The sequence below is a fragment of the Pseudomyrmex gracilis genome, unplaced genomic scaffold (genome assembly GCF_002006095.1).
Source record: "Pseudomyrmex gracilis isolate BER0280 unplaced genomic scaffold, ASM200609v1 scaffold_6, whole genome shotgun sequence".
Taxonomy (NCBI): Eukaryota; Metazoa; Arthropoda; class Insecta; order Hymenoptera; family Formicidae; genus Pseudomyrmex; species Pseudomyrmex gracilis.
Genome location: NW_018020590.1, coordinates 1268893 through 1293542, shown reverse-complemented (window position 1 = coordinate 1293542; position 24650 = coordinate 1268893). Strand labels below are relative to the sequence as shown.

Below are 24650 nucleotides of genomic sequence, written 5' to 3'. Positions count from 1 at the left end.
ATTGATAAAAAGAAGACAGAGATATACTTCGTGAAATATTATAGACAGATATGTTTTTAGCAGAATTTTATATTTATTTTGAGATTATATATAAACTTGTATAAAACTTTTCCAAACTATTTACAATATAATTCTTACTCCGCATTGCTGCCTATTTTTCATTTGCTGCTTTATCATTTTTTTTATGAAGAATACAAAACTTAAAAAGAGAAAAATATGTTCATGTTATTATAATCATTAAATATATACATATATGTTTATGATGTCCCACACAAAACAACATTTTACACAAATCTCAATTACATGTTCGTTAGAACGTCACATGGACGTAGACGTCTAATGAATGTTATATCTGTGTCCGTTAGCATAGGCCACAATTCCATTATAAAAATTTGTAACTATAGGCTTCAGAAATCGATTGTTAGTTTTGATCTTCGCGGCAAATGTCAATTCGCATCAAAGTTTGATGTAAACGCAGTACTTATCGTATTTTAGACAATAAATATATATTTATATAAATATTACAATGACTGATAGTACTTTATTGTAGAATGTATAAAACGTGGCTGCCTTATTTGAATTGGATAAATTTCGATTCGCGTCCGCAATACGCAGTATAACACGAGCTTAAGCTAGATGCTTATTGGTTCAAATGGTTTTATGCTATGCACATGCAGCTAAGCGCCATTTTGTCTGCGATAGCTCTTAAAGCGGGAAATGTATTCCACATGCAGATATGCTGAGTCCATCTTTACACGCCTATGGTTTTTTCGCTGAAAACGAGCAATGAGCGATGCATGAAAAGGTACCTTTATTGGTGGCGTTCGGCGCTGTTGAAATTGCGCGCTTTGTTATGAGATCATTGCGATTGCGGTAAAAGATACACATATGTACATGCCCGCGTGAATTGATACGCGGTTTTCGATCGCAGCCTCGTGCTGTATCGCGATTTGCATTCCCAAATGTCTATTGTGAAGATTAGCGGTGTATGTACGTTCATTTTCGGCAAATAGCGGGAAGTCCGCACGTGTCACTTGAGCGTATGCATTCGTTCATATGTGCGAAGTATCGTGCGTGAGAGCGACATTACAGCATTTTCACGGTCGAGTGTTCTATTATTTACGATACTGATCTCCCAGCACGACGCAACGAGAGCACCTCGTTTCATATTTTCATCGTCAAAATGCCGCTGCTGCGCAAACAGCCATTTCAGAGGCTTCACGTTTCATCTGACTTCAGAGATGACGACGAGGTATATCACTGCGAAGTAACAAACGAGATTTTCAAGAATTATAAGTAAGTTCATTAAAACGTCAGTTCTTCTCAAGACTTGGTTAGGTTTTCTAAATCTCCTGCTTGGATGTCATCTCCTTTCAGCAATGATAATTCGTATTGAAAAGAGAAATCATATTTCCTAGTATATATATACAGATGACAAGTTTGCTCTATCATGTTGGATTAAAGATATTGTTACCAATTTGCACTTTGTTTTTACTTCATTGAAAATTGAATATTCCTGTTGCAAAATTATACTAAGAGTTTTTTCTAGTGAAAATTTAAAAAGTTATATATTATGTTTAGTAATCTCTCATATATACTATTTTTTTCAACATTCAATTTTATGTCTAACTTTGCCATTATAAATAAATGTCAAACTAAATATTGAGATTTATTTATTGAATCAAATATCTCAAGACTAGTTTCAACTGAAATTCTCAGCTAAAATATGATTATAAATATAAATCTTAAGATATTCACAATCAGTGTTGTTTCAGCTAAGAATCTCAGTTTAAACTAGTTTTGAGGCGTAATAATAATTGAGTTTTTGTTAATATTTAATATACTATTTATTAAGTTTTAATATTTGTATTAGTAACTGTTCTTTTACTTATCTTAATTTCTTTCTTTTTTATACTTCTATCTCACTACTGTAAATGGTAATGAGAGATAAAAGCACATGCAAACAATAAAACCTAATTGTTATGACAGTGCACATACTGAATTCTTATTACAAAGTAGGGATAAAGAAAAAATTGAATTATGGGAGGTGTAAATGTATAAAAAAATAAATTTATTGTTACGTGTGTGTGTATGCATATACACACAAGTGAAGAAATTTCTCTGTTATAAATGGTGTACTAATAATTATACTAAATTATTTCTTAACAGTGAATTTTGTGAACGCATTATCTTGTGCAACTCACTTATATGGTCATGCAGCATTACTGGTCGAAGTAACATGACTTTTGAAGAAGCTTTGCAATGTGAAGAAAATGCAAAGAAGAGTTTGAAAGAATTTCCAATGGAGGTATAAGACTTAAAATTTTAAAGAATTTAGGAATAAGCAATTTGATATTTGATATAAAACATTATTTTTTAGTTACGAATTCCTATATTGTACCTTGCTAGCAAAACAAGTAGATCTTCTTTTAATGAAATGATTGAAGATGTTTACCAATTTGCAAGAGATCGGTATTTTGTGGGAGAAATGGTAGAAGCTAGTTTTACTGAGGACTCGTGGTATAACTGTCATGTTCTTCAAGTTATTACACCAACAGAACAACAACTTAAAACATATATGTCTGAAAATAGCAGGTAAATAAATTTATCTTATTCACAATGTGTGCGTGATGTAATGCAAACAATATTGTATTATCAATTTAATATTGTATATGATTATTTTAGAACTCCACAAGAAAATTATTATTATCCACCTGCAAGATTATTTCGCTATGAAGTAGAACAATTGGATTCTGGGGATTCTGAGATCAGTCAGCTTATGATTGTAGAAGCATCTCAGATTAGAAGACGGAAACAACATTATAGTAGAGAGCGTAATAAAATATTTCTTCGTCAGCTTTGTGAACAAAATAATAGCGGTATATGGGTTGTCAAGGTTACTATCAGAATGAAATCCTTATCCAAAGATATTAATTTGTAGTGTTGATTTTGATTTATATTATATTAATATTGTAGGAAAGTGTGTTGGAAAAATATGGTATTAACAAAGTTCGTTTTGATACCATTTTTGCTGGAACTCTACCTGATTTTACGTTGCGTACATCAAAATCTATCAAACAAAAGCAAGAATCAATAGATAAATTTCTTGTTCCAAATGTGTCAAAACAAAAAACACTTGAAAAAGCAAACTCACAAGGAAAAGTTAGTGACAGTACAAAAATTAATGACACTGATGTGAAGAAACTTCGAAAGCCAAGGTAAATACATATTCAATAAGATGGTGTGTATGCGCGTGCGCATGTGAGAGAGAAAGAGAAAGGAGAGGCACACTAATAGGTTTTTAATACTTTGCAATACTTGTATCAACAGAATGAATGGCAAATTTAAAGATGAACTTAAAGCAAAAGCTTTGGAAGAAAAGGCGAAGCGTAAAGAAGAAAGAGCATTGAAAAGTGAGCACAAAAAGGAAAGAAAACAAAAGTTAGCAGCTTTGGCTGCATACATGAAAAAGTGGAACAAACCAAGAGAAGATCTTGAATGTGAAGATCTCTGTCCTATTCCTGAACCTGTTGTTATTAAATGCAACATACCAAACGAGAAATTTGGAGACTTTGTTATGATATCGGAGTTTCTTGAATTTTTCGATGAAGAATTAGAAACATCTGTATATTTTCCAGGAGGCTTTAATTTAGAACTATTAGAAAAGGCGTTATTGACTGAAGAAGCTTCTGGTCCATGGAGTGATCTTTTGCAAATGTTATTATCAAATATATTTAAATATCAAGCGGGAGAAGATAATGAGATTGATGCGCAAGCATCTGTTTTGCTGGATGATATTAGTTCTTACGCAGACGCATCATCAATGGCAAAGGCTGTAAAACTTGCTACAATGGCTTCAAGATGGTGTCCAACTTATCAAGGATGCAAACTATCAGAACTTACGTTAGATCACGTAACACTTAGTGAGATTTTGAGACAACATTTATTAAGTTCTGGAGGACGTATAAGCGAAGCTGCTTCTAAATGGCGATATTCTCAGAAAGGTACGTATATTTATTGTACTCTTTTGTATTTATAATTTCTTCTTTGTTCTCTCTCTCTCTCTCTCTCTCTCTCTCTCTCTCTCTCTCTCTCTCCCTCCCTCCCTCCCTCCCTCCCTCCCTCCTCTCCATACATGAGCATTTCGTATATAGCTATTAATATGTAACTGTGTGTAGGTGGTTATACTAACTACGACGACCCAGCGCTTTTTTTGAGGATTAATGAGAGTTATCTTTTGCGATTGTTGGGCCATCGAAATGTCTGCGAGATTGATTTAGATGACAAAGTAAAGATTGTTACATGTTTGGTCAATCAATTGCTTACGTTTGCATCGATACGCGACGCAATCGAAGAACGATATGACAAAATACATCAAGCAAAAAAAGAATTAAAATTATTTTTGCTTGCTGAACAGAAAAAAGAAAAGGAAGAGAAAGAAAAATTGCGAGAACGGGAGAAAGAAGGAAAGCTTGAAGAAGAAGAACAGAAGCCGAAAAAACTTACGCGGAGTAATTGCGAAGAGGAAAAGAAAAAAGAAGAATATGAAAACAAACTGAAAGAGTTGCAGCAAGCAACAAAAAATGATAGGATGATGCTCTATTTGGGAGCAGATAGAGCTCATAGGAGATACTGGAGATTTATATCTATACCAGGTATCACGATTTTACACTTAATATTTCTAGTTGTTTAGTTTGGTTTTTTTGGCAAGTTTTTGATAGTTTAAGATATTGCGTTTTTGTTTTGAGGAAAAATAAATATTTTGACACAAAGTTTTGATATGTTAGAAAATATGTAATTATTATGTCTCTTGTGTATAAAAGTTAAGCAAGTTTTATCTTTTTTTATTCTAGGCTTATTTGTAGAAAATGATGAGCATTGGCCTGGAGACTGTCTTCCTGAGGGTACTCCCTATCATCCAGAGTTACAAGATAAGGAAGCAATGTTTGCATATCTAAAAAACAAATTTGAAGACGAGTTGAGTGACAAAGAGAACAGCTTCAAAAAATCAAAAAAATCGCCCAAAAAGATTTTATCTTTAGATAAAAATGGCATCAAATCACCACGAAAAGAAATGAGTCCTCGAAAAGAATTTAAGCAAGATCTTATTAATATTAAAAGAAGTTTGGTATTGTGTACAGGCGACAAGGACTGTCCTGTTCATTGCAAAAGATCACCGACAAAGTGGAGCTTTTATGGGAATAAAGAAGATATTGAAACATTAGTAAATAGTTTAAGCACAAGAGGTATCAGGGAAAGCGAGCTTCGAAATAATCTTTTACAAGAAATGGATAGCTTACTATTTGTTATTAATGAATGTCCTAAGCACAAATTAAATCCTGACATTGTAAGTATGTAATTTTATTATATTTTTCTATAGTTTAGTAAATAACATTTATTCTGAAAAATGAAACTTGTCAACGACAACAACAATGTTATACTATTGTCGCTATCTGTAGTCGTTTCGGATACTTATCAATCGCTTTTCGCACATAAGTTCACATATATAGAGTGTTATGAAAAAGAAGTCAAAGAGTAATGAAGATATATGCAGTTTCCAGACCCAAACAAAGGACAGATTAACAAGATAACAAAGAAAAATAAATATGAAAACGCAAACTTGAACTTTCCTCCTGAAGTGTCAGTCGACGAAGTGATGGAAATGTCTTTAAGAGATCATATTTTGGATTTTGAAGACAAAATCAACGCGGGTTGCTTGGGATCTTTAAAAATTGCAGATCGTACAAAGTGGAGAGATGCGATTAACAAAAGAAGCTATGACAAACAATGTGATAAGTTGATGTGCGCCGGTAATGAGATAGATATAGATGTACCCGCTAACATATTGATTGACAAGATAAAGAACGAATTCAAACATAGCAGACCTTGCACTCCTGATTCCGACACTGGTAGTATCAATATAAAGACGTACAGGGATCCAGGAATGTATTTAGGCTTACCCAGTGAAGACGAAATGCCGCTAGATCAAAAACAGCAAACCATAATAAAACAGCTGGCATGTGCTATTCTACAGCTCTCTCATGCTATAGAACAAAAATATTTGCAGAAACCTCTAGGACCTGATCAAAAAGATAAGAAATGGTCGGGTGAAGAAGTGCGAGAAAGATGGGAACAATCGCTTATAGCGTCGACGAGTTGGTCTCAGTTGTTCGTTCACTTGAGTACCTTACACAATAGCGTTGCGTGGCACAGAAGCGCATTAAATGCACAGTGTCGCATATGTCGAAGACGTAGAGATGCAGAGAACATGTTACTTTGTGATGGATGCAACAGGGGACATCATCTTTATTGTTTAAAGCCGAAGCTTACCGTAAGCTTAATTGTTCTAATAATGTATTGCGATGATAAATTTTTCTGTTGGGATTTATTATTTGGGTTTGTTATTTTACAGGCTGTACCAGCTGGTGATTGGTTTTGTACAGCATGCAAACCACCGGAGATCAAACCCAAAGAAATCATGAAGAAGCGAAAAAAATTTGAAGATGATATAGAAGATGAAACAATATTAATTAAAGAAACACGACATAATCGTGCAAAGCGGGTATTCGATAGTGATGATGAAGATGATGAAGAGAATGATCCAGATGATGAAGAAAACGAAGAAGACGTGTTAGTTACTTTTGCATTAACAAAAATGATCATACACAATTAAAATGTTATAGAAAAGTAATATATTTATTGTTATTTTAGGAATATAAACTTAGGAAACTTGTGCGCATCGTGTAAAAGTGGTGGAAAGATGATCATTTGCGATACATGCCCAAATCGTTATCATTTAGAATGTATCGAACCACCACTGTCGAGAGCTCCTAGAGGAAGATGGTCTTGCTCTAAATGTAAAGATAAAAAAAGGAATGGAACAAAAGGTAACAAAGAGAAATAATTGATCAACGTTATATATATATATATACACATACATACATACATACATATATATATATATACATATATAAATATATATAAACATATAACATTTAAAACTTGAAGTAGAGAAAAAATTTATTCGGACTTTCGTCGATTCGAAATTCTTGGAATTCTGTAACAATATGATGTAACGTTGTAAGAAGATGCTGTAAAACAGTTTTTTAGTATTTAAATTATGTTAATAGTGAGGGGGCGCGAAAGGGAAAGAGACAAGGAGAGGTTGTGCGCAGCAGCAGCACGCTCTCGCATCCATGGCTTTGCCAAGAGCCTCCTCACTACAGAATCTACAGACTGGGATGGTCTGTATAGTATTTCTTTTTTACTCTGTCTGTACACATCCATAACATCTTTATAACTAATTTGTGTTCTTTGTTTTTAAAAAGACCGTGTAGAAGAATATTTCCTATAAGCTTTTTTTTATAGTTACATTGTTTTATATTTTTAGTAGTGGAATAGTATATGTGAGCTGCTACATGCATATATACACGCATAATCATCATTATCATCACATTTCAGAGAAAACTATTTCTTCTCTATTAATATATATTTGTATGTATATAAAAATTCTATATATATGAAAATCTTTTCGTAAATTTCTATAAAAAAAGACTTTCTTTTTTTATGGAATATTCTAATTGAGAATACTAAGTAATGCTAATTTAAAAATTTGATTTAACACAAATATAATTGTTATATTGACTTTCTTAGATAAAATTCAATTTTTGTTAAGATAGGCCCGGATCTTATATAATCAATAATACTGTCAGTATTACCTAATACATTTATTGATATGTACAGGATGTCATATATATAACAGGAAAGATCAATATCTTAGAAAGTGATAGAGTATCAATATCATTTTATCTCTTTCTTAACAATAATTTTACAACTGCATATTTAATCTCGGAAATCAGAATAAAACGAAACTATTCGTATGAATAGGTTTACTTAAAATGACTGATATTATCTCTCAGAATATTAACTTTTGTTTTAAGACACTGTATATTGATCATGACATAAGTCCGACATATTGTTTTCAACTTTGGGCCATAAAGTTAGCAATCTTTAATAATATTGTTATATCATTAAATATTGGCGATTTTGATGTTGACAGTATTGTTGTAAGGTACAAGTCAGCATTACATTTCTGCATATGCTTTACTTAGTCTAATTATTTATCTTTTGTCAGAAAAATTTGTTATTGCTCGAACTTATGTATCATATTAATCATATATTAGTTGTAGTAAAACATTTTGTAAACAAATGTTTTACTGTCTTCAAATCAAGATGTAAAAAAACATGTGATACATATGTAACGCTAAATTTGGAAATTTTTTACATATAGATAGTAGTACATCGGATGATGCCGAACCAAGACAAACACGACGCGCAACGAAAAGAGCCGCTGAACTTGAAGAAGACAAAAATACGATAAAAGGATCTATGTCTAAATTACAAGACTTATTAACCGACATTAAGCATCATAGAGATTCATGGCCATTTCTATCTCCTGTTACTAAAGAAGAAGTACCAGATTACCACAGTATCATTTCTAATCCGATGGACTTTGGTACTATCAAAACCAAACTTGAAAATGGCGAGTACGAGACGCTGGACAGATTTTTTAGCGATTGCTGGTTGGTCTTTGACAACTGTAGTTTGTATAATAAGGAAAATAGTTCTGTTTACAAGTACGTATCGACGTTATTATTATTTGTTTTCTAAAACAAGTTCGGATGCCAGAGATTATATAATGCTAATTAATATATAGTATAGTATATATAGTATTTATTTATATTCATTTATTATTACTTGTGTGCGCGCATGTAGATTTTATATATAAATTTATTATTTTTTTGCTATCATAAAATTATTAACAAAGTAGCAACATACATTTATATGTCTTTATTTCTTATAGAATAGAATGTTGATTTTTATAGTCTTACAAATGAACTTGTTTTTTCACTCAAATATTGACAACTAAAACTTAATATATCTAACTGTATTTAAAACATATATGCACACATTTTCCCAATTGTTTCTATTATTGTTTTCTCTTTCTTCTCTATTTCTCTCTCACGCTTTTTTTTATCATTCTCTTGTCCTCTCCCTCATTCTGTTTTATTACTATCCGAAACTCTCCTTTTTTCCCCGATAATTTTTTTTCACTTGTATTAACTTTTCACATTATCGTCATAAAGACATTAATTTACGTGATCAAATAACATAAATAATGAAACCGTTTCATAATTGACAAAAGAAAATGGCTTACTTCATAATTGTTTACAAAATTTACAACTGCATTCATATATTGCCAGAAAAGTTTACTTTTATTAATATAAGAAAATCTTTGGCCTCCGAACCAAAGAAAGTACATATATAAGAAGTCAGGCTATATTTTGTTAAAAATAGTTACGTATACAGGGCAGGTACGCGATTACTCAAGTACTTCGAGAAACGTTGTAAGGAATTGGGCTTGAATTTTGATGAGGAACTTTTCCAAGAACCTAAACCTAAGAGGACAAAACTGGATGGTAGCGGTGATATTGAAGAAAATAATGCGTCCAACAGCGAGGATGATGAAAAAGAAAAGAAAAGATAGAAACAAGATACTCATGTATCAATATAGCATATATATAGCATATATACTTATAAGATTATATATATACATATATATATATACACATATACATATCTGTATATATGTATATTTATATATATATATATATATAAAACTCAAAACAGTTTGTAAAGTATACCAATTCTTTCTACAGCGGATAATAAGATTACAATAACAACGGAATATAGTACAATTCGGAAACTATTCTACAGAATTAACGGCGTATTAAGAAAGATGTGCTTTTCTTTTTAAGAGTCGATTTTTCTAGACGTTTCGTAATAGATGTCCGCAGTATTATTTGCAGAGATGCATATGTATAACCGTACTATATATATTTCCAAACATACTAGCACATGAGCAGAATATTTTAAGGCAGAACGTACACGATTAGTTTTATTTTTTTCGAGCAGTACAATAGTAATACTATTTTCTTTCTTTTATAGATAAAATAACAAGCAAAATTCAATATATTATATTATCTCGAGAAAGAACTTTATTTATTTCAATATTATTCTCACATAAGTGCATCAGATATTTACTTCTCATTGTAATTAAATTGAGATATTGAGTGATGTATGATATTCTATAAACTTGCTTTTCTTGAAATTGTTTATAAATATGCAAGATTGTAGAATACAAACAAGCTTTCGGAAAATACATTATTATTCAGATAGAAGCATTATTAATAAATTTGTTTGTAGATTCCGACAATAAAATTGGATACTTTCTTACTACGTGTTCTATTATCAACTGAAAATATTACATATTCACATTTTATAAAAATTTGTTTTTTTAATAGTACTTAATTTTTTTTATGCATGTGTTTAAGATTTTATGATTTCTGACTCTAGTTGAGAATGTTATGGTACAAAATATAATAGTTTTGCTATATTATATAACTAATAAAAAATGTGTTTTTTCTTAGACATGTATTTTATACGATTTATTTTAGTAATACAGATCGTCAAATACAATTTTTGAAATAATCCATTTCCTATACTTTTCTATAAACTCTTATAGGAGACGTGATTAAAAATCAATTTATTTTAACTATGAGAGATTGAGGAATTCCAAATTTTTTTCTCTTCATGTTCATTATATTTATGTATCTAATAGTGAAACTTCTCTACATCTTTGTTTGTTTTTAATGATGACCAGTGCCACTGAACATTTCTTCACGAGTTTTCGCCCACTTTTTAACATTCTCAGGAGAATATGCTGAAAGTTTGTAACAAGTTCAATGTTTTATACGTATTTTGACAGATATAAAGATTTTGGAATAGTACAATATACATACATAACTTCTGTATTTTGTAAAAAATAGGTATTGTGAGTAATATACCAATGTGCCAATATCTGAATAACCAACTGTGTTTTGTATAATATGCATGTGGAAATTGTGCAAACTTAGCTGTAAAAGTATACGGAAATTTCATACGTCGAAATGGTACATCTTCAGACATTTTGGTTATACAAATCTGAAAATAAAAACAAACTTATAAAGATATATATTAAGATTGCACACTAATTATATTTAGCATGCCTGCACTCAGTGATGTAATTACTGTAATAGCAAAGTTTAATTAAGTTTTATCAACAGACTTTGTCACATACCCACAAAACATTTTATCATTAAAATGATATTTAGAATACAGAATTTAGTTTTTTCAAGATTGTTTACAGAATTGTAGACAGAAAAGCACAAAAAAGCTAGTTAATTGACACCAAATCTTGAGCAGATCTGTCCAATGCAAATAAGCACCAAAACCTGCACTGAACATATCTACTTGAGATTTGTCATTTTGTCAAGAATAATAGTATGTAACAAATCTGTTTACAAACCTTATGTTTGTCTGCTTTACAGATAATTGGAGTAATCTGTCTGAATTTATAGTCAATCTGTTTATGCATATAATAAGACTTTATATATATTACTTTTTTATATTACTCACATTTCGAGTTTAATAGTATACTAGTGTTGTAGTGACTCAAAGAATTTTAATTAGACTATTTAATAACTTTTATCACGAGCTGCTCCAGCTAGCTTAATGAATTCCGATTGACTCTGGTTTAATAAGATATTTGACGATATTAGATTGTTGTAACGTCTAGTGGGTGGCTATTAATATTAAAATATAACTAAATTATATAATACGTACACTTTTATGTGCACGGGGTATGAACAACTTCAAACCACACTTCTCATTCTTCTCTATTTTCATGTACCAAAAACGCACGCGCAAAGTTAGAAATGTAACCAATAACGTACCAGACCTCACTTTAAAAAATCCGAACAATAAGGATTTATGGTGGGAGGTTAACCAATCACAAATAATTGAAATGACAATTCCATTCCGATTTTCATTGGCTGCGTTCAGCAGAACTCAGCGCTTGGCAAGCGCTTTGCGCTTATTGTCTGTGATTGGCCTTTTCTTGTAAATCTATTGAAACTATGAGAGTACAAGTCAATCGTAAGCAATAATAGCAAAGCACTTGCTAAGCGTTGAGTTCTACTGAACGCAGCATTCTCTTTTGCTTACATAAAACAATTTTACAAGACTACTTTGATATTATTGATTGATTACCTATCATAACGTTTTGCTCCTCAAAAGCGGAGTGAAAACGAGTCACGATGAAATCAACCAATCACGATGATTCTGTTCTGTGTAAAATTGTCTTATGACGCTTGCAGACAGAATGCAATGCGATAGCCAATCAATATCTTGCTTTTCTCTAAGAGCAAAATGCTGATTGTACTACTAATATTATCTTAATTTAGAATGCTGATCTGTGATTAGTGGGTTTGCTTACGGTCTTACGATTACGATTAAAATTTTGTCACGTGCAATGACATACAGAAAAAAAATTTGGCAAAAAAGTAGTGGGGTGGTTTCAGCACAAAAAAAAAAGAAGTTTATTGCCACTAATACTGTTTATTCAACAAAACAAGATAAGATAAAAGATTTATACACCAGAGAGACTTTGTATAAGCTAATATAGTATAAAAAAAAGAATATTCGCACAACCTGATAAAAAAGTATACATATGATTATATACATGTGATATAATTATATATAGAAATAGTCAGTATATTAGATACACTATTTAATTGGTATATTTTTCCACAAAATTCACATACCTTTGTATTATATTTTACGCAACCGATAAACTTATATCTATATTACACATAGAATAATACAAATATATGCATTATGTATAATTATATATAAATGACATATTTTATATGTATATATAAAAACGGAACAGCATCATATATTTAATTATATAAGAAATTAAATACATTTATAAATTACGTTGTATATACATATGTATATTTATGATTAAATTTTTACAGGGTATCATATTTCTTAGTTTAATTAATCGATTAATTTGTGACGTCAAATCAAATCTTGCAATCAGCGATGAAGAAGAGTACACGGAATGCAACACGACTCTTTTTCTCTCCGTCTCTGTCTCTATTGCACTTTTCTTTTCTCAATCTTATGTTCCAAGATGGCCGACAACGATTTGAACACTCACGAGTGGAGGTCGCGCCGTGTAGCAAAAAAGGACAAGCGTAATAACATAGTATCGTTAATGGCCGGGCAATTTTAACGTGTACGAGTGCCCTCCCTTTCTCTACTTTTCTCCCTTCTTTATTCAACTCCGCTCGCTCTTTCCCATCACGATTGCTATTCCCTTCTTTCTTCTCTTCTTCCTTCACATCTTGCAGTTTTCTCTCTCTCTCTCTTTTTCTTTCTTATCTTTTCTTTCTTTTCTTTCTTTTTCACCTCTTTCTCGCACAATGCATTTCGCTTATCTTTTCATTTTCTCTTTCTTTCTTACTCCCTTTTCAAACGTTCCATCCTTTTGTCTTACACGTACTGCGTTTGATATTGCAAATTGGAGACGTTGGAATGTTCTTTCAACTCAAAAATTTACGTCAAAAATATTCGTCTATGTAATTAATTGATTTATTTGTGTTCGGTTTTGCATCTTCGACGTCTCTGATTTACAATAACAAACGCAATAACAGTTATGTTTGATTTTGCATTATCCTAAATATGTGCTGGTCTTACTAAAACTAAATTCAATTTTGTGGATCTTAATAATTATAAGATCTCGTCAACATAATTTTTCTTTTAAAAATGCATGTTACTATATTTTTAGTCAACTGACTATACTCACACACACACACGTACGTGTATTTTCTAAATTTCAAAATAATAAAATATTTATAAATTATATAAAATAGTTGATTTTATTTCTTTTCTATTTTATTATTTTTATTTTAACTTTGTAATAAAATACGTTATTTCTGAAGAAAGTAATTTATAAAGTAAGTTATAAACGTTCTTTTAATTTTATTACCAATCTATACACCAAATTTACATTTTATATAATGCTTCTTATCAATAGAATTAGAGATTCTACACGTGTCGTATACATTATTTTGGGCATAATAATAAATATCAACATTATATTTCTTTATAAAAATTACATTATTGTACAAAAATTAAAGTATATCTTAATTTAAATTCAGCAACATTGCAGCAAAAATCAAAGTTGGACACCCTGATATGCGACTACTATAGCTGCTGCGTTCGGGGAGCACGCTATCAGCGCTGTTGCATCATTTTATTTTTATTGCTCATTAGATAGTAAAACAAAGATAGAATGACGCAATAGCGCTGATAGCGTGCTGCCCGAACGCAACCTATATATTGCGTATATATAGTATAAAGCCGGGAACGCACGAAAAAACTTAAGAAGTAAGACTTAAGCTTTAAGCTAATCAACCAATCACAGACCGGTATTCTCTCAAGTGTAAACTATGGTTAAAAGAATTTTGGTCCGTGATTGGTTAATTTATTTAATGCTTAAGTCTTGCTGCTTAATTTTTTTCGTGTATTTTCTGCTTCAGTATATATTTGGAGTGTATATTCATATTAAATATTCACACAGATCAAAACTCCAAATAAACCTCATTAAACGTCCATTAGATATGCTCGATTAGCCGAGTGATCAATGTGATTGACCAATTTCGCGAGAATGATGGTTACTAAACCGGATTAGCATTGTCGTGTAAACGTACAGTTATGGTTAGCAAGTACAGTTTAATGTAGCCATTCCGATATTAAGGATGTTAAATAGCTTTTCTCAGGAAGAGTTGAAAGTCCTCACTGATGCGACTCGGAAACAGTACTGTACCTGAGCACGCCCACTACCGATGACGAGCGTTAACCGTGGCTGAAGTAAAGTGCGGTGAAGGGAAACCAAAAGGCGTGGTCTTAGAAATCCTTTGATAGTTGTAATTAAATCCAAAAACTATATAGAATCTTAAGTCGATATTTATAATTGAATTTTATATTTAAGATTGTCTTAAGTTCACTTTCAGATTTTCTGTAGTCAATAAGACGGCCCATATAGCATCTTAGGATAAACTTGAGACTGTCAAATATAAGAACGAACTATGAATATCTTAAATTATATTATATATTATAAACGTTTTATAAAACTCATAATGCTCAAATTGCATAATTTTAGTTCAGGAATTTAAACACGAAGTCCCAGTGCATTTTTATACATATCTACCAGGCAATAGACGCATGCCGTTTAGCATACAGCCGCATATCGGCCGCGTATGTATATGCGTCAGAATCAGTAGTATGCACTTGCAATACCGTGCATCGCCGAACACGGCCGTGTGTTATACTTGGGCGCGATGCCGAGATTAAACCGTGCACGGGCACAATTACGATCTGGCAGTATCTGATTGGTCGTCGCTTCGTCGAATAGCATGGGCGGAGCGAGTGTAATGAGTTTCTAGGTTAATATATACTCTCTCTCTCTCTCTCTCTCTCTCTCTCTCTCTCTCTCAGTCTCTCTTTCTCTCTCCCTTTGTCCCTCTGGGCCGCTCTGTCTTGCTCTGTTTTATACACATTGCGACCATTGAGCTTTATAATATACTGGGGAGTAAAGCCTGAGACACATGAAAAAACTTTAACAGTAAGAGAATTAACCAATCACAGCAAGCGTTCCAGACGGTTTTTACATTGCTCGCCTGTGATTGGCCTATTCCCTTACTGCTTATGTTTTTTCGTATGTTCTCGGTCTACGAACCTTTTCTGTACTAAACTATACAAAACTGTGGATCGTAGAAAAAAGACAGATCTACGATATTAGTAGGACATGTAGCTTTCTTATGTTTCTATCTGAATAAAAAAAACATATTTAATGAAATATATAGTAAATCGATGTCAATTATTGATCATTTATAATTATTTCTTCTAGAGTATTTATCATATTTATTTTTTTTAATCTGTTAAGAAAGAGTGAATGGTTTGTGCCATAATATTATAATTAAACATCATCCAATGAGCAAATTCCCGACAAAAATAGCGATCTATACAGCATAAGTATATACATGTCCTTGTCTACGAAGTAGGACACTCCCACTCCTTGATGGCTCACTTTAATATACAGATTCTAAGCTTGCTTCCTTTTCTTTTATTTGCTCGTTTCTTGCTTATTTTTTATTCTTATTTTGCACTTACCTTCTCTTTGTAATCTCTTCTCGTATATATATAATCTAGTTTCTCATGTACAAATACATTACATTAACATATACAGATTTTTTTTTTTTTTGAATGTACCTAAACTTTACGCACTTCTTTTTTCTCCTTGTCGCTACAATATTTTGCGCGTATTTTTTATAAAAAAAATATAATGCCTAAAAAATATATTATTTATTTACTAGTATATGATGTACTTGATTGCATCAAGTATCTCATTGGTGTTACATTACTTTAATCTCGCATTTAAATTATTTTATTACAAATATTTCTTATGTGCTGAATAGTGTAATTCTTTTCTTTTTCTTTGTTCACGATTTTAGTACCTGTTTATCGACGTTTTATATCAGCCGCACATCAGCTTTCTGACAAATTATGTAGAATAACGCAGCGTTAATTATGGTCGATTACGATCACATGATACGATATTACGAAATGGTTGCCGCTGGTCAGAGCAATTTGTAAATCCGCACACAAGTATACCCATTCGTTTCTTTATACGCGAAGTAATCAGGTTGCGCGTATCTATTAAATTCCTCAGTTTATTTGTTTGCGTTTTGTTTGATGGCACACCGCCGGTACTTCATTCGGAATAATCGTGGCGCTGTTCCATCGAACAAGATTGAATCAAGTTGGATCGAGTTTCTGATGAGGTTTTCGTGAAAAAAAGACTAATATCTCGTTTCTCGAATATTTACTGAAAATATTGCAAGTGATTTACTTTATTCCATAATTATAAATTATGAAATAAATTATTATCGTATGTTTTGTATTTTTTTATTTTCTAACTAGACATCGATTGAATCTCATAAAAATTAAATTGTTCTACTGAGACAAGAGAGAGTTTGTAATTACAAATAGTGCAAAACAACAGAGATATTTTTTGTCGCCAACTAAATATATCGGTTTATATCTGGAGACGATTTTAAGTTAATCATTTTATTTGAGCGAGAGACGATATGCGTTAAAGGTATCCGCGCAAAATGATTTTAATGTTCGTACTCTGGTGACCAGTAGTGACGTATGGCATTCAATCTCGGATGATCTCTCAAAGCTACGAACTCTCAGGTCGAGAGAGAAAAGAAGAAACATTAGGGATCTAATCGTGTTAGGTGCCCGGCTCTCGCCATGTTGCTTTCTGGTCACGTACCGCCGTAAAACAAAAGAACATTGAGCGAGACTTCACGCAGGACGCGCCCTTTAATATTTAATCCCTCATTATTGGACCGAGGCCAAGCTTTTGAGACAATTGGCAGTTTTACTAGCCAATAAGATACCGCGGATACACCAGCCGCTCGAAAACATTACGATCACGCGTGCTGATCACACCAATTCCAAGCGAGACTGCCGGAAGATGGAGAACGGTCGCACTGCGGTTACTATATGAATATTGCCGTAAAAATATTCAAGGCTGCATCAAAACTAAAGTTAATAAGAAAATTCTAGTAATTACGTTTACGTGAATATAGCTATGTTTAAATAAATAATATTTTAGTAAAAAAGATATATGTACAAAATATATATTTTTTAAACAATATAAATGTTTGTGTCAGTATATTAGTGATATATAAAATAATAATTTTTACAAATATACGATTGTGGTTTAACGATCTTTTTTGTGTTAAAAAATTTTCAGTATAAATCACATGTGATTGCGTTATTCTCGTGACGCAGTTACTACGGCACTGTTTCTGACCCAAGAGACCTGCTATAATGAAATTAGAGTTCTCGTTGACTGAAGCGAGGTTCAACGCCGAGAGCGGCGCAGCTGTTGAAATATCACTGCTTTTGCAAAAGGTGGAACAGCCACTCGAGCGACCGGAGAAAGGGGCTCTAGAATGGACAGACTGAAAGAGAGAGAAAGAGAAAGAGAATTGGTAGAAGACAATCTGATCGAGCACCGGACACAGCGCAATATAATGAAAACATGGCCGTTATCTGCAAATTTTGAATAGCTTCAAATGCAAAAGTTAGTTTATAAAGATTTTTTTGGCATAGCGTCTATATATCTATAGTCATTTCTTAAAGTACATATTGATATTACAATCAGTCAGTCAGTAGAACATTTGAAATTTACATATTACAATTAATAATGAGTCATTAGCAAGTAAAGAAATGGCAAAAATGTATAGGCACATGAAAAACTATCTATATAGAATAGTTTCACATTTTTCACCAATAGTTTAAAGAAATTGCGTAATTATAATCAACATTACTCATACATCAAATATTGTTGAAAAAAATAGAAGAACATATCATCAGCTAAATTTTATAGAACTGAAAATTAAATAGAATTTAATCACGAAACGCGGTGTTAAAATACATAGAAATCTGATTTACGTCATCCGTAACCACTTAGCGTATTGGAGTTTGATTTATCTTCTGAGGCAAACTGCTGTCTAGGGAGAGAGTGGCTATCCTCAATGTATCTACCCTATTGTATTTCTATTAAGTCTCGGACACGTTCTTTGCTCCACACATAGCGTATCTTCCTGATGTTTTATCTTCCAGCATGTGTTTTTTAAATGCTTCATATATTGATACTCAGAGAGTACCAATTTAATCGGAGAGAGTAAAACATATACAAATTAAGAAAACAGTTTATAATTGCAAGAAATTATTTGTAAATAAAATCTGTAAAAAAATATTTTTTATGTTAATTTTTATAAATGTAATTTGGACGATGGCATTGCGATAAATTAATGTTATTTTTTTCTTGTTTACTTTTCTTATAGGTACCAACTAAACTATTGACATTTTTTACAGGGCAATATAAGGCAGGCTTAAAGATAATAGACTGAGTTCTATATCTATAATATATTCCTATGATTTCTGGATTTTGAAATCGCGTTAGTGTCATCATTTTCATACGGAAGTTTTGTAGACATTTTAGTTTACTTCATCAAAGTTCAAGAAGTAACCTGTGATATAATACATAATATATATTTCGTCATTACACTGTAATTAAAATTAGTTATATAGAAACATTTTATAGATACTAATGAAGAATGTACTTAATTACATGCTTTAACTCATAAAAATAAAATATCAATCAGACCTTTATGCATTAATTTAATTAAAATATTATACATTGCAAGATAAAGACTCACTCTAATAAGATATACATATAAATCCACCCTATCAGATTAATTTCTTCGTGCCTCGAAAGCGAGTATTTAATCGTACGGTATAGTAATGCTAGTGAGTATATAATATTTACGCGCTCCTTAATCTCGTTTAAATGAATTAGCCAACACCATATAGTCTCTAAACTCCCCGTGATGTCAGTAGCAAATTAAAGAAGATATAGATAGAAGTGAAATTGAAAGGCAGAACATAAAAAATATATTTAACATTGTTTTCTTGTAATAACACGATATTATTATTAATCTAGGAATTATTTCTCCAAAACAACTATCGTAAATTCATCAATGCAATAGAGCTTTTTAACTACTTATGTAATTTTAAGATATACTAGGCTCTATATTTAATACAGTGAGAGTTTTCTAGAGAATAGATATAATGAATTTGATCAACAGTAGCGTTTTATGCAATATTTAATAGAATATTTTCTTTTTTGTATTTTAAGTTTTTGTATCTTAAGAGATACAACAGATATACCGCTGCTTTTATGTATTTTACACACATATTTCAAAACTAATCAAATCTTAACTATCAATAATAATACATTTGACCGTTGCTCAGCAACAAAGCAATAAATAAGCTACAAAAAACTCAGAAAAAGAACTTATCAGCAATGTAAAACAGTAACAATAAGTATTGGCAAATCAAAAAAAACATCGATATCTTTGTTTCAACTTTATTTTCATATTTTTTTTAGAAAGAATTATGCGTCTTTTTTTTTTATGCGAAAAGACAACAATTACCTTGGTCACTGAGTGAGTGTCGCGTAATAAATGAAAAATTGTAAACAGCTTTTTAACTTTACCGGCCGTCTTACTAGCGGAAAATTAAGCATTCTTTTACCTCCTTGTGACGTTTTACGCGTCTCAGCGTTGGAGTTGTTCTTAATCAATCAAAAAATCATGAAAAGAAGTGAAGTAAGTAGATAGTAATTCTTGGAGGGATGTTTTACGGAAAAAGAGAAGGGCGTAGCTTTGAAACTTTGATCATGACCGAAAAATGTCTCCTGTGTAATTTTACATAGGTACGAACAACACATTGAGTATGAACAATACATCATAGTTTAATTTGTTTATAATCCAAGTTATGGAAATTGTTTTGTACGTATGTATTGATTGTATTTATCCCCGTCACAGACTGATAGTTACAAACATTCAAAGAACATACAGGTAGTAATGCGTGGAAGGGAAATATCGCGTGCCCCGCGTGTCTACTGAAATGGCGTAGAACGAAAACTCCACCAATAACAGTAACAATGGGTGGAATGCTGGTATAAAGGTAAGAGAGAAAGAAGAGCCGAGGGAAAGAGAGAATGCGCTTACAGTGATAAACTCGTCGGTAGACAGAATACAGATCGAAAGTCTGCCGGCTAACCGAGTTATCGCGGCCTCTGCCGAATTACTGCACCCGCTTTCCCTCCATTTAGAAAATCCCCTGGTACTAAATAAATGTTTTACTCTGGCCGACTTGCCCGGTATATTTATATGCGGTGTTGCGGTGGCAATGTTAACCCTCCCTCTCACGGCCGTTCTCCTCTACGCGCCTCCTTCCTGTGCAGCTGTATATAGATACTTCCCCGCAGGAGATCTCAGACCATCACCAACAATGGGAACAACGCGATGAATATAGGTGCTCGCAAGACGTATGAGACTATCGTTTTCCTCGTGCAAACTTTTCCCGTTTTTACGTAAATATTTTACACAAGATTGAGATAGAGGATGAAAGTATATAGGTAATATTAGATTTATATCTTAGTCGGAGATATGGATATATCTTATATTCTAGTCAACGATTTTTATCTACAGTCATCATAGCGATGCTCGACGCAAATCTATGTGTTCTCTCGTGCGACGCAAACTTTTTTACTCTCCCAAGAGAATGTTGCAGATATATGTTCGCCGACCCTGAGTCGCGTCGCATACTCGTTCGACCTCATACGAACCTCTTCACGAGCGACTCTTGGACAGCCACGAGGTTTAAAGTTTCGCGGCGGCAGAAATCGGGGAAGCCCCGTGGGAAGACAGAAAACTTTTCTTCTCTATATAGTCCGCGCCAGGTAATTCAGAGATACGTCGATTTTCCATTCCGGCTTCAGTGTCCGTAACTGTCCCATGCATGAATGTTTTAGCGGAGATAAAACTGTTCTAAAATGACTCACTTCTGTTCGAATCTCTACAATTCGGTATTTCGCCAAGTAAAATTACAATTTACTCGATGCACATATTGTCTGATTTTTGACTGCATTAACAATTATAATATAGTTTTTAAACCATCTCTCTCTTATTCTCTCACGTAAAAAAAAACCAGAGGAATTTAATATTAAGTGAGAGTATATACACAAATTATTCCCTTTTGTCCTGAGCGAATATATGCAGTGGTAATGGTACAAATCTAAAGCAAGTATATAAGTGTATTATCTCATAAATCGAGCATCGAGATAGACGCAAGTGGATCATTGTAAGGTCGGAGTAACGTGAGAAAGAACGAACAGATTGTTCTCAAGGAGAGCGCACTGCATGTTTTATAGCATTAAAAAATTGCTGATTGCGAAAACTGGATTTACCAAATTGCTTTGTATTTCAGAAAATTGTTTAGTATCTAAGAAAACAATTGTTCGACAAGAGATAAAATTATTTCTTATATTTTAAATACATTTTATTGCGTCGACTATCTCGAATTTAAATATCGTAAAATGCGAAATTCAAAATTATCCATAAAAAGTAGGATTTATTAGATCGAAGTCTTTCGACTTCTGTAATATCGTGTATTGCACGATAATGTATGTATTTCTCGTCTAATATAGCCAGTTTTTTGTAAGTTCAGTAAACAAATTGTAATATAGACAGAAATGAAGCTCGCACACATGATTGTTTAAAATATATTTCTTTCTTTCGTAAGATATGTCTATACTATCGTTATTTTATATCGTATCACGTAAAGCTTTGACGTGCAAGCTAAACGTTATTGACGTCGCAATCAAATTTAATTTGATATATATGATACTGTATGTTTCACGATAAATCAGTTGTCCGAACAACAAACTATATTTTCTCTTTAGATATAGCAAAGATTTACATTAGAATGTCTACAGACATATACATACACATTATTCTATAATTTATTATTGTTTTATTATTTTTAGTGAAAATAACAAAATTAAAATTGCACTATTTACATCTTTCCATTTTATTTATTAAAAATACAAAGAGATAAAATTGTAAATGTTCAATAGTTTGACATGCATCGTTGCACCTAGCTTGATTACACGCTTTATTGAAGAATGGCAACGATCCCTCGACAAAGCATGCGCACAAAATAGCCGAAATCGAGGGGTGTATCGGACCCCCCGTGGTCGCACGAGTCAATTCCACAGGGAGATATGACTCGGGGAATCATAACAATTTGGAGCACGACGTAGGTAGGTAGGTGTCGCGCGGTCACGATTCTCACATGGGTGCGCCGCCGTAACGAAATTGATGTCTCTGTTTCGTATCACGTTCTGTGCGTAGGTCGCGAATAGAACGCGAAAGAAGGGAGCGTTCTCCCTGATTATGTCGGCGAGGAACAGGGTTGCGGACCTGCAACCAAATATCAAGTCTTACTTATATATGCTTTTCGTAAATCGCTATTGCTTATAATCATTTATCACCATTCGTTTGATTGCAGTGTCACATGTGTTTTCTCCAATTGTATTGTTATACAATAGCAATCGGTTAATGGAGCCATCATCGCGCCAAGATAATACGCAGCTACAAGACGTTGGCGTAATGGCGTCGTAATTATGAAGACTTTTTTTTATGAAAAATGATTGAACATTATTGATGGTAATTATTACTGGCAGATGATACTTCTTTGTAAATTTGTTTAAGAGACTTCAGAGAAGTTGTATCATAATCATAAAAAAATACGTAACCAAAAGTTTTAATTCCGCATTGATTATACATATTATTACTTAGAGTATATAAAAAATTACACTCTTTTTAATAGAATGGTACGTGTGTGTTTGACTCTTATATTTGCCGCGTTTACTTTTAAGTTTATAAATACTTTTTTTAAAAAGTTGTTAAAATAAGTAAATAAACAATTTGTCTATTACGTAAAAAATTTATATTAAAAAATCAATCCTTTTTATCAAGAATCAAGATTGAATATAATTTTCTTCCTTAAGTAAAAATTAGTTGCATCTATCGTTTAACCAAATTTGCAGTAACTTTGCATCGACGTTGGAAACTGCATTTTGTTGTTTTCCATCTCTTTCTGTTCTTTGATACACCGCTTCGAGCACACCCTTCTTCAATCAATTATTTAGCATCGCCACTGCTCCGTTACGAGATAAATATTCTGTCTGCGTAATGCGAAACTCTACATACAGCAATAGGGGTTGTGATGCCAGCGTTCTCAACGATTACAAGAGTGCGTAGCAATAGACTTCTGGGACTAATTTTCAGCAAAAGGGGCACGTACTGTCTTTTGACTTCTTACAGGGAGAATTGCTTAATGCACACAAATAAAAAAAAGTTATTTCTATATTCGACATTTTTTCTGTAAATGATCTTTTCGTACTTTAAAAAATGTTGACGGGTTTTTCTCAACATACCACATAATTTTTTTGCATTAACTGTGAGATGTGAATAAGTTAAGACTTTTAAATAAAGAATGCCATTTTTCATGCATCACAGGTTTGTTTCTTCACGTCAACACATTTCCGGCCATCGTTGACGAGCGGTCACCCTGCGTTTTTCTTGTATATCTCATCCTTTTCAGTTCTGTTCCTCTTCATCACTTTCTCTTCTTCCTACTTGTGTGCTTTAGTCGAGTCGCTCTTTTCGTATAGGGTTTATACCAGCTCCAAAGTGTAACATGAATTATTCTGGTGACGGTGAAAACGTCTAAGTGACACATAGACGCCTGACACCCAAATTGATCGGAACGCACAAATCACATTGAAAGACGTACAGATAGTATAGTTTTAGAAGAGGGAACTGATTTTATAGAAACTAGAGTTGTGCAGTATCAAAAAAAGACAAAGAAAGTAAGTGAGTGAGTGAGAAAAGAAGAGAGAGCGCATTCAATATATTCAATATTCAATACATAATTGCAACATTACATCATAGATAACATAAGTTATGTTAGAAAATATATATAAAGTGTATACTTATTTCCAATGAAACTAATTATGTCCGTTAACATACATCTATTCTCACACTACTTATTAAATTACAAGCAGTTCTCTTACGTAAGGATACACATACGTTTCTAATTAAAAATTTGAGACTAATTTGTACACAAATTACTATCAAAAATTCTAACTTAAAAGTATATGTTATTGTATACACTATTTTATTTCTTTTCAAGGGCAAACAACT

The 24650-nt window shown here is 32.4% G+C and overlaps 2 protein-coding genes across 4 annotated transcripts; one reads left to right on the top strand and one right to left on the bottom strand.

Moving 5' to 3' along the window:
* Positions 1 to 808: 808 nt before the first annotated feature.
* Positions 809 to 10489, top strand: LOC109858348 (bromodomain adjacent to zinc finger domain protein 1A). Of its 3 annotated transcripts, none has more exons than XM_020435504.1 (14): positions 809 to 1296; positions 2170 to 2308; positions 2381 to 2595; positions 2686 to 2896; positions 2977 to 3218; positions 3331 to 4004; positions 4179 to 4655; positions 4854 to 5347; positions 5555 to 6331; positions 6413 to 6630; positions 6712 to 6887; positions 7131 to 7244; positions 8291 to 8636; positions 9370 to 10489. In XM_020435504.1, exons 1-14 carry the CDS (start codon positions 1184 to 1186, stop codon positions 9545 to 9547), a joined length of 4374 nt encoding a protein of 1457 aa, XP_020291093.1. In that variant the 5' UTR covers positions 809 to 1183; the 3' UTR covers positions 9548 to 10489. The 3 variants fall into 3 exon arrangements, with proteins under 3 accessions (XP_020291093.1, XP_020291085.1, XP_020291098.1); XM_020435496.1 differs by having other exon boundaries at positions 9358 to 10489; XM_020435509.1 differs by lacking the exon at positions 7131 to 7244 and having other exon boundaries at positions 9358 to 10489.
* Positions 10490 to 10493: 4 nt separating this feature from the next.
* Positions 10494 to 11511, bottom strand: LOC109858362. The gene is made up of 3 exons (XM_020435523.1): positions 11408 to 11511; positions 10863 to 11043; positions 10494 to 10783 (listed from the first exon to the last, which is right to left on the bottom strand). Exons 1-3 carry the CDS (start codon positions 11474 to 11476, stop codon positions 10710 to 10712), a joined length of 324 nt encoding a protein of 107 aa, XP_020291112.1. The 5' UTR covers positions 11477 to 11511; the 3' UTR covers positions 10494 to 10709.
* Positions 11512 to 24650: the final 13139 nt, after the last annotated feature.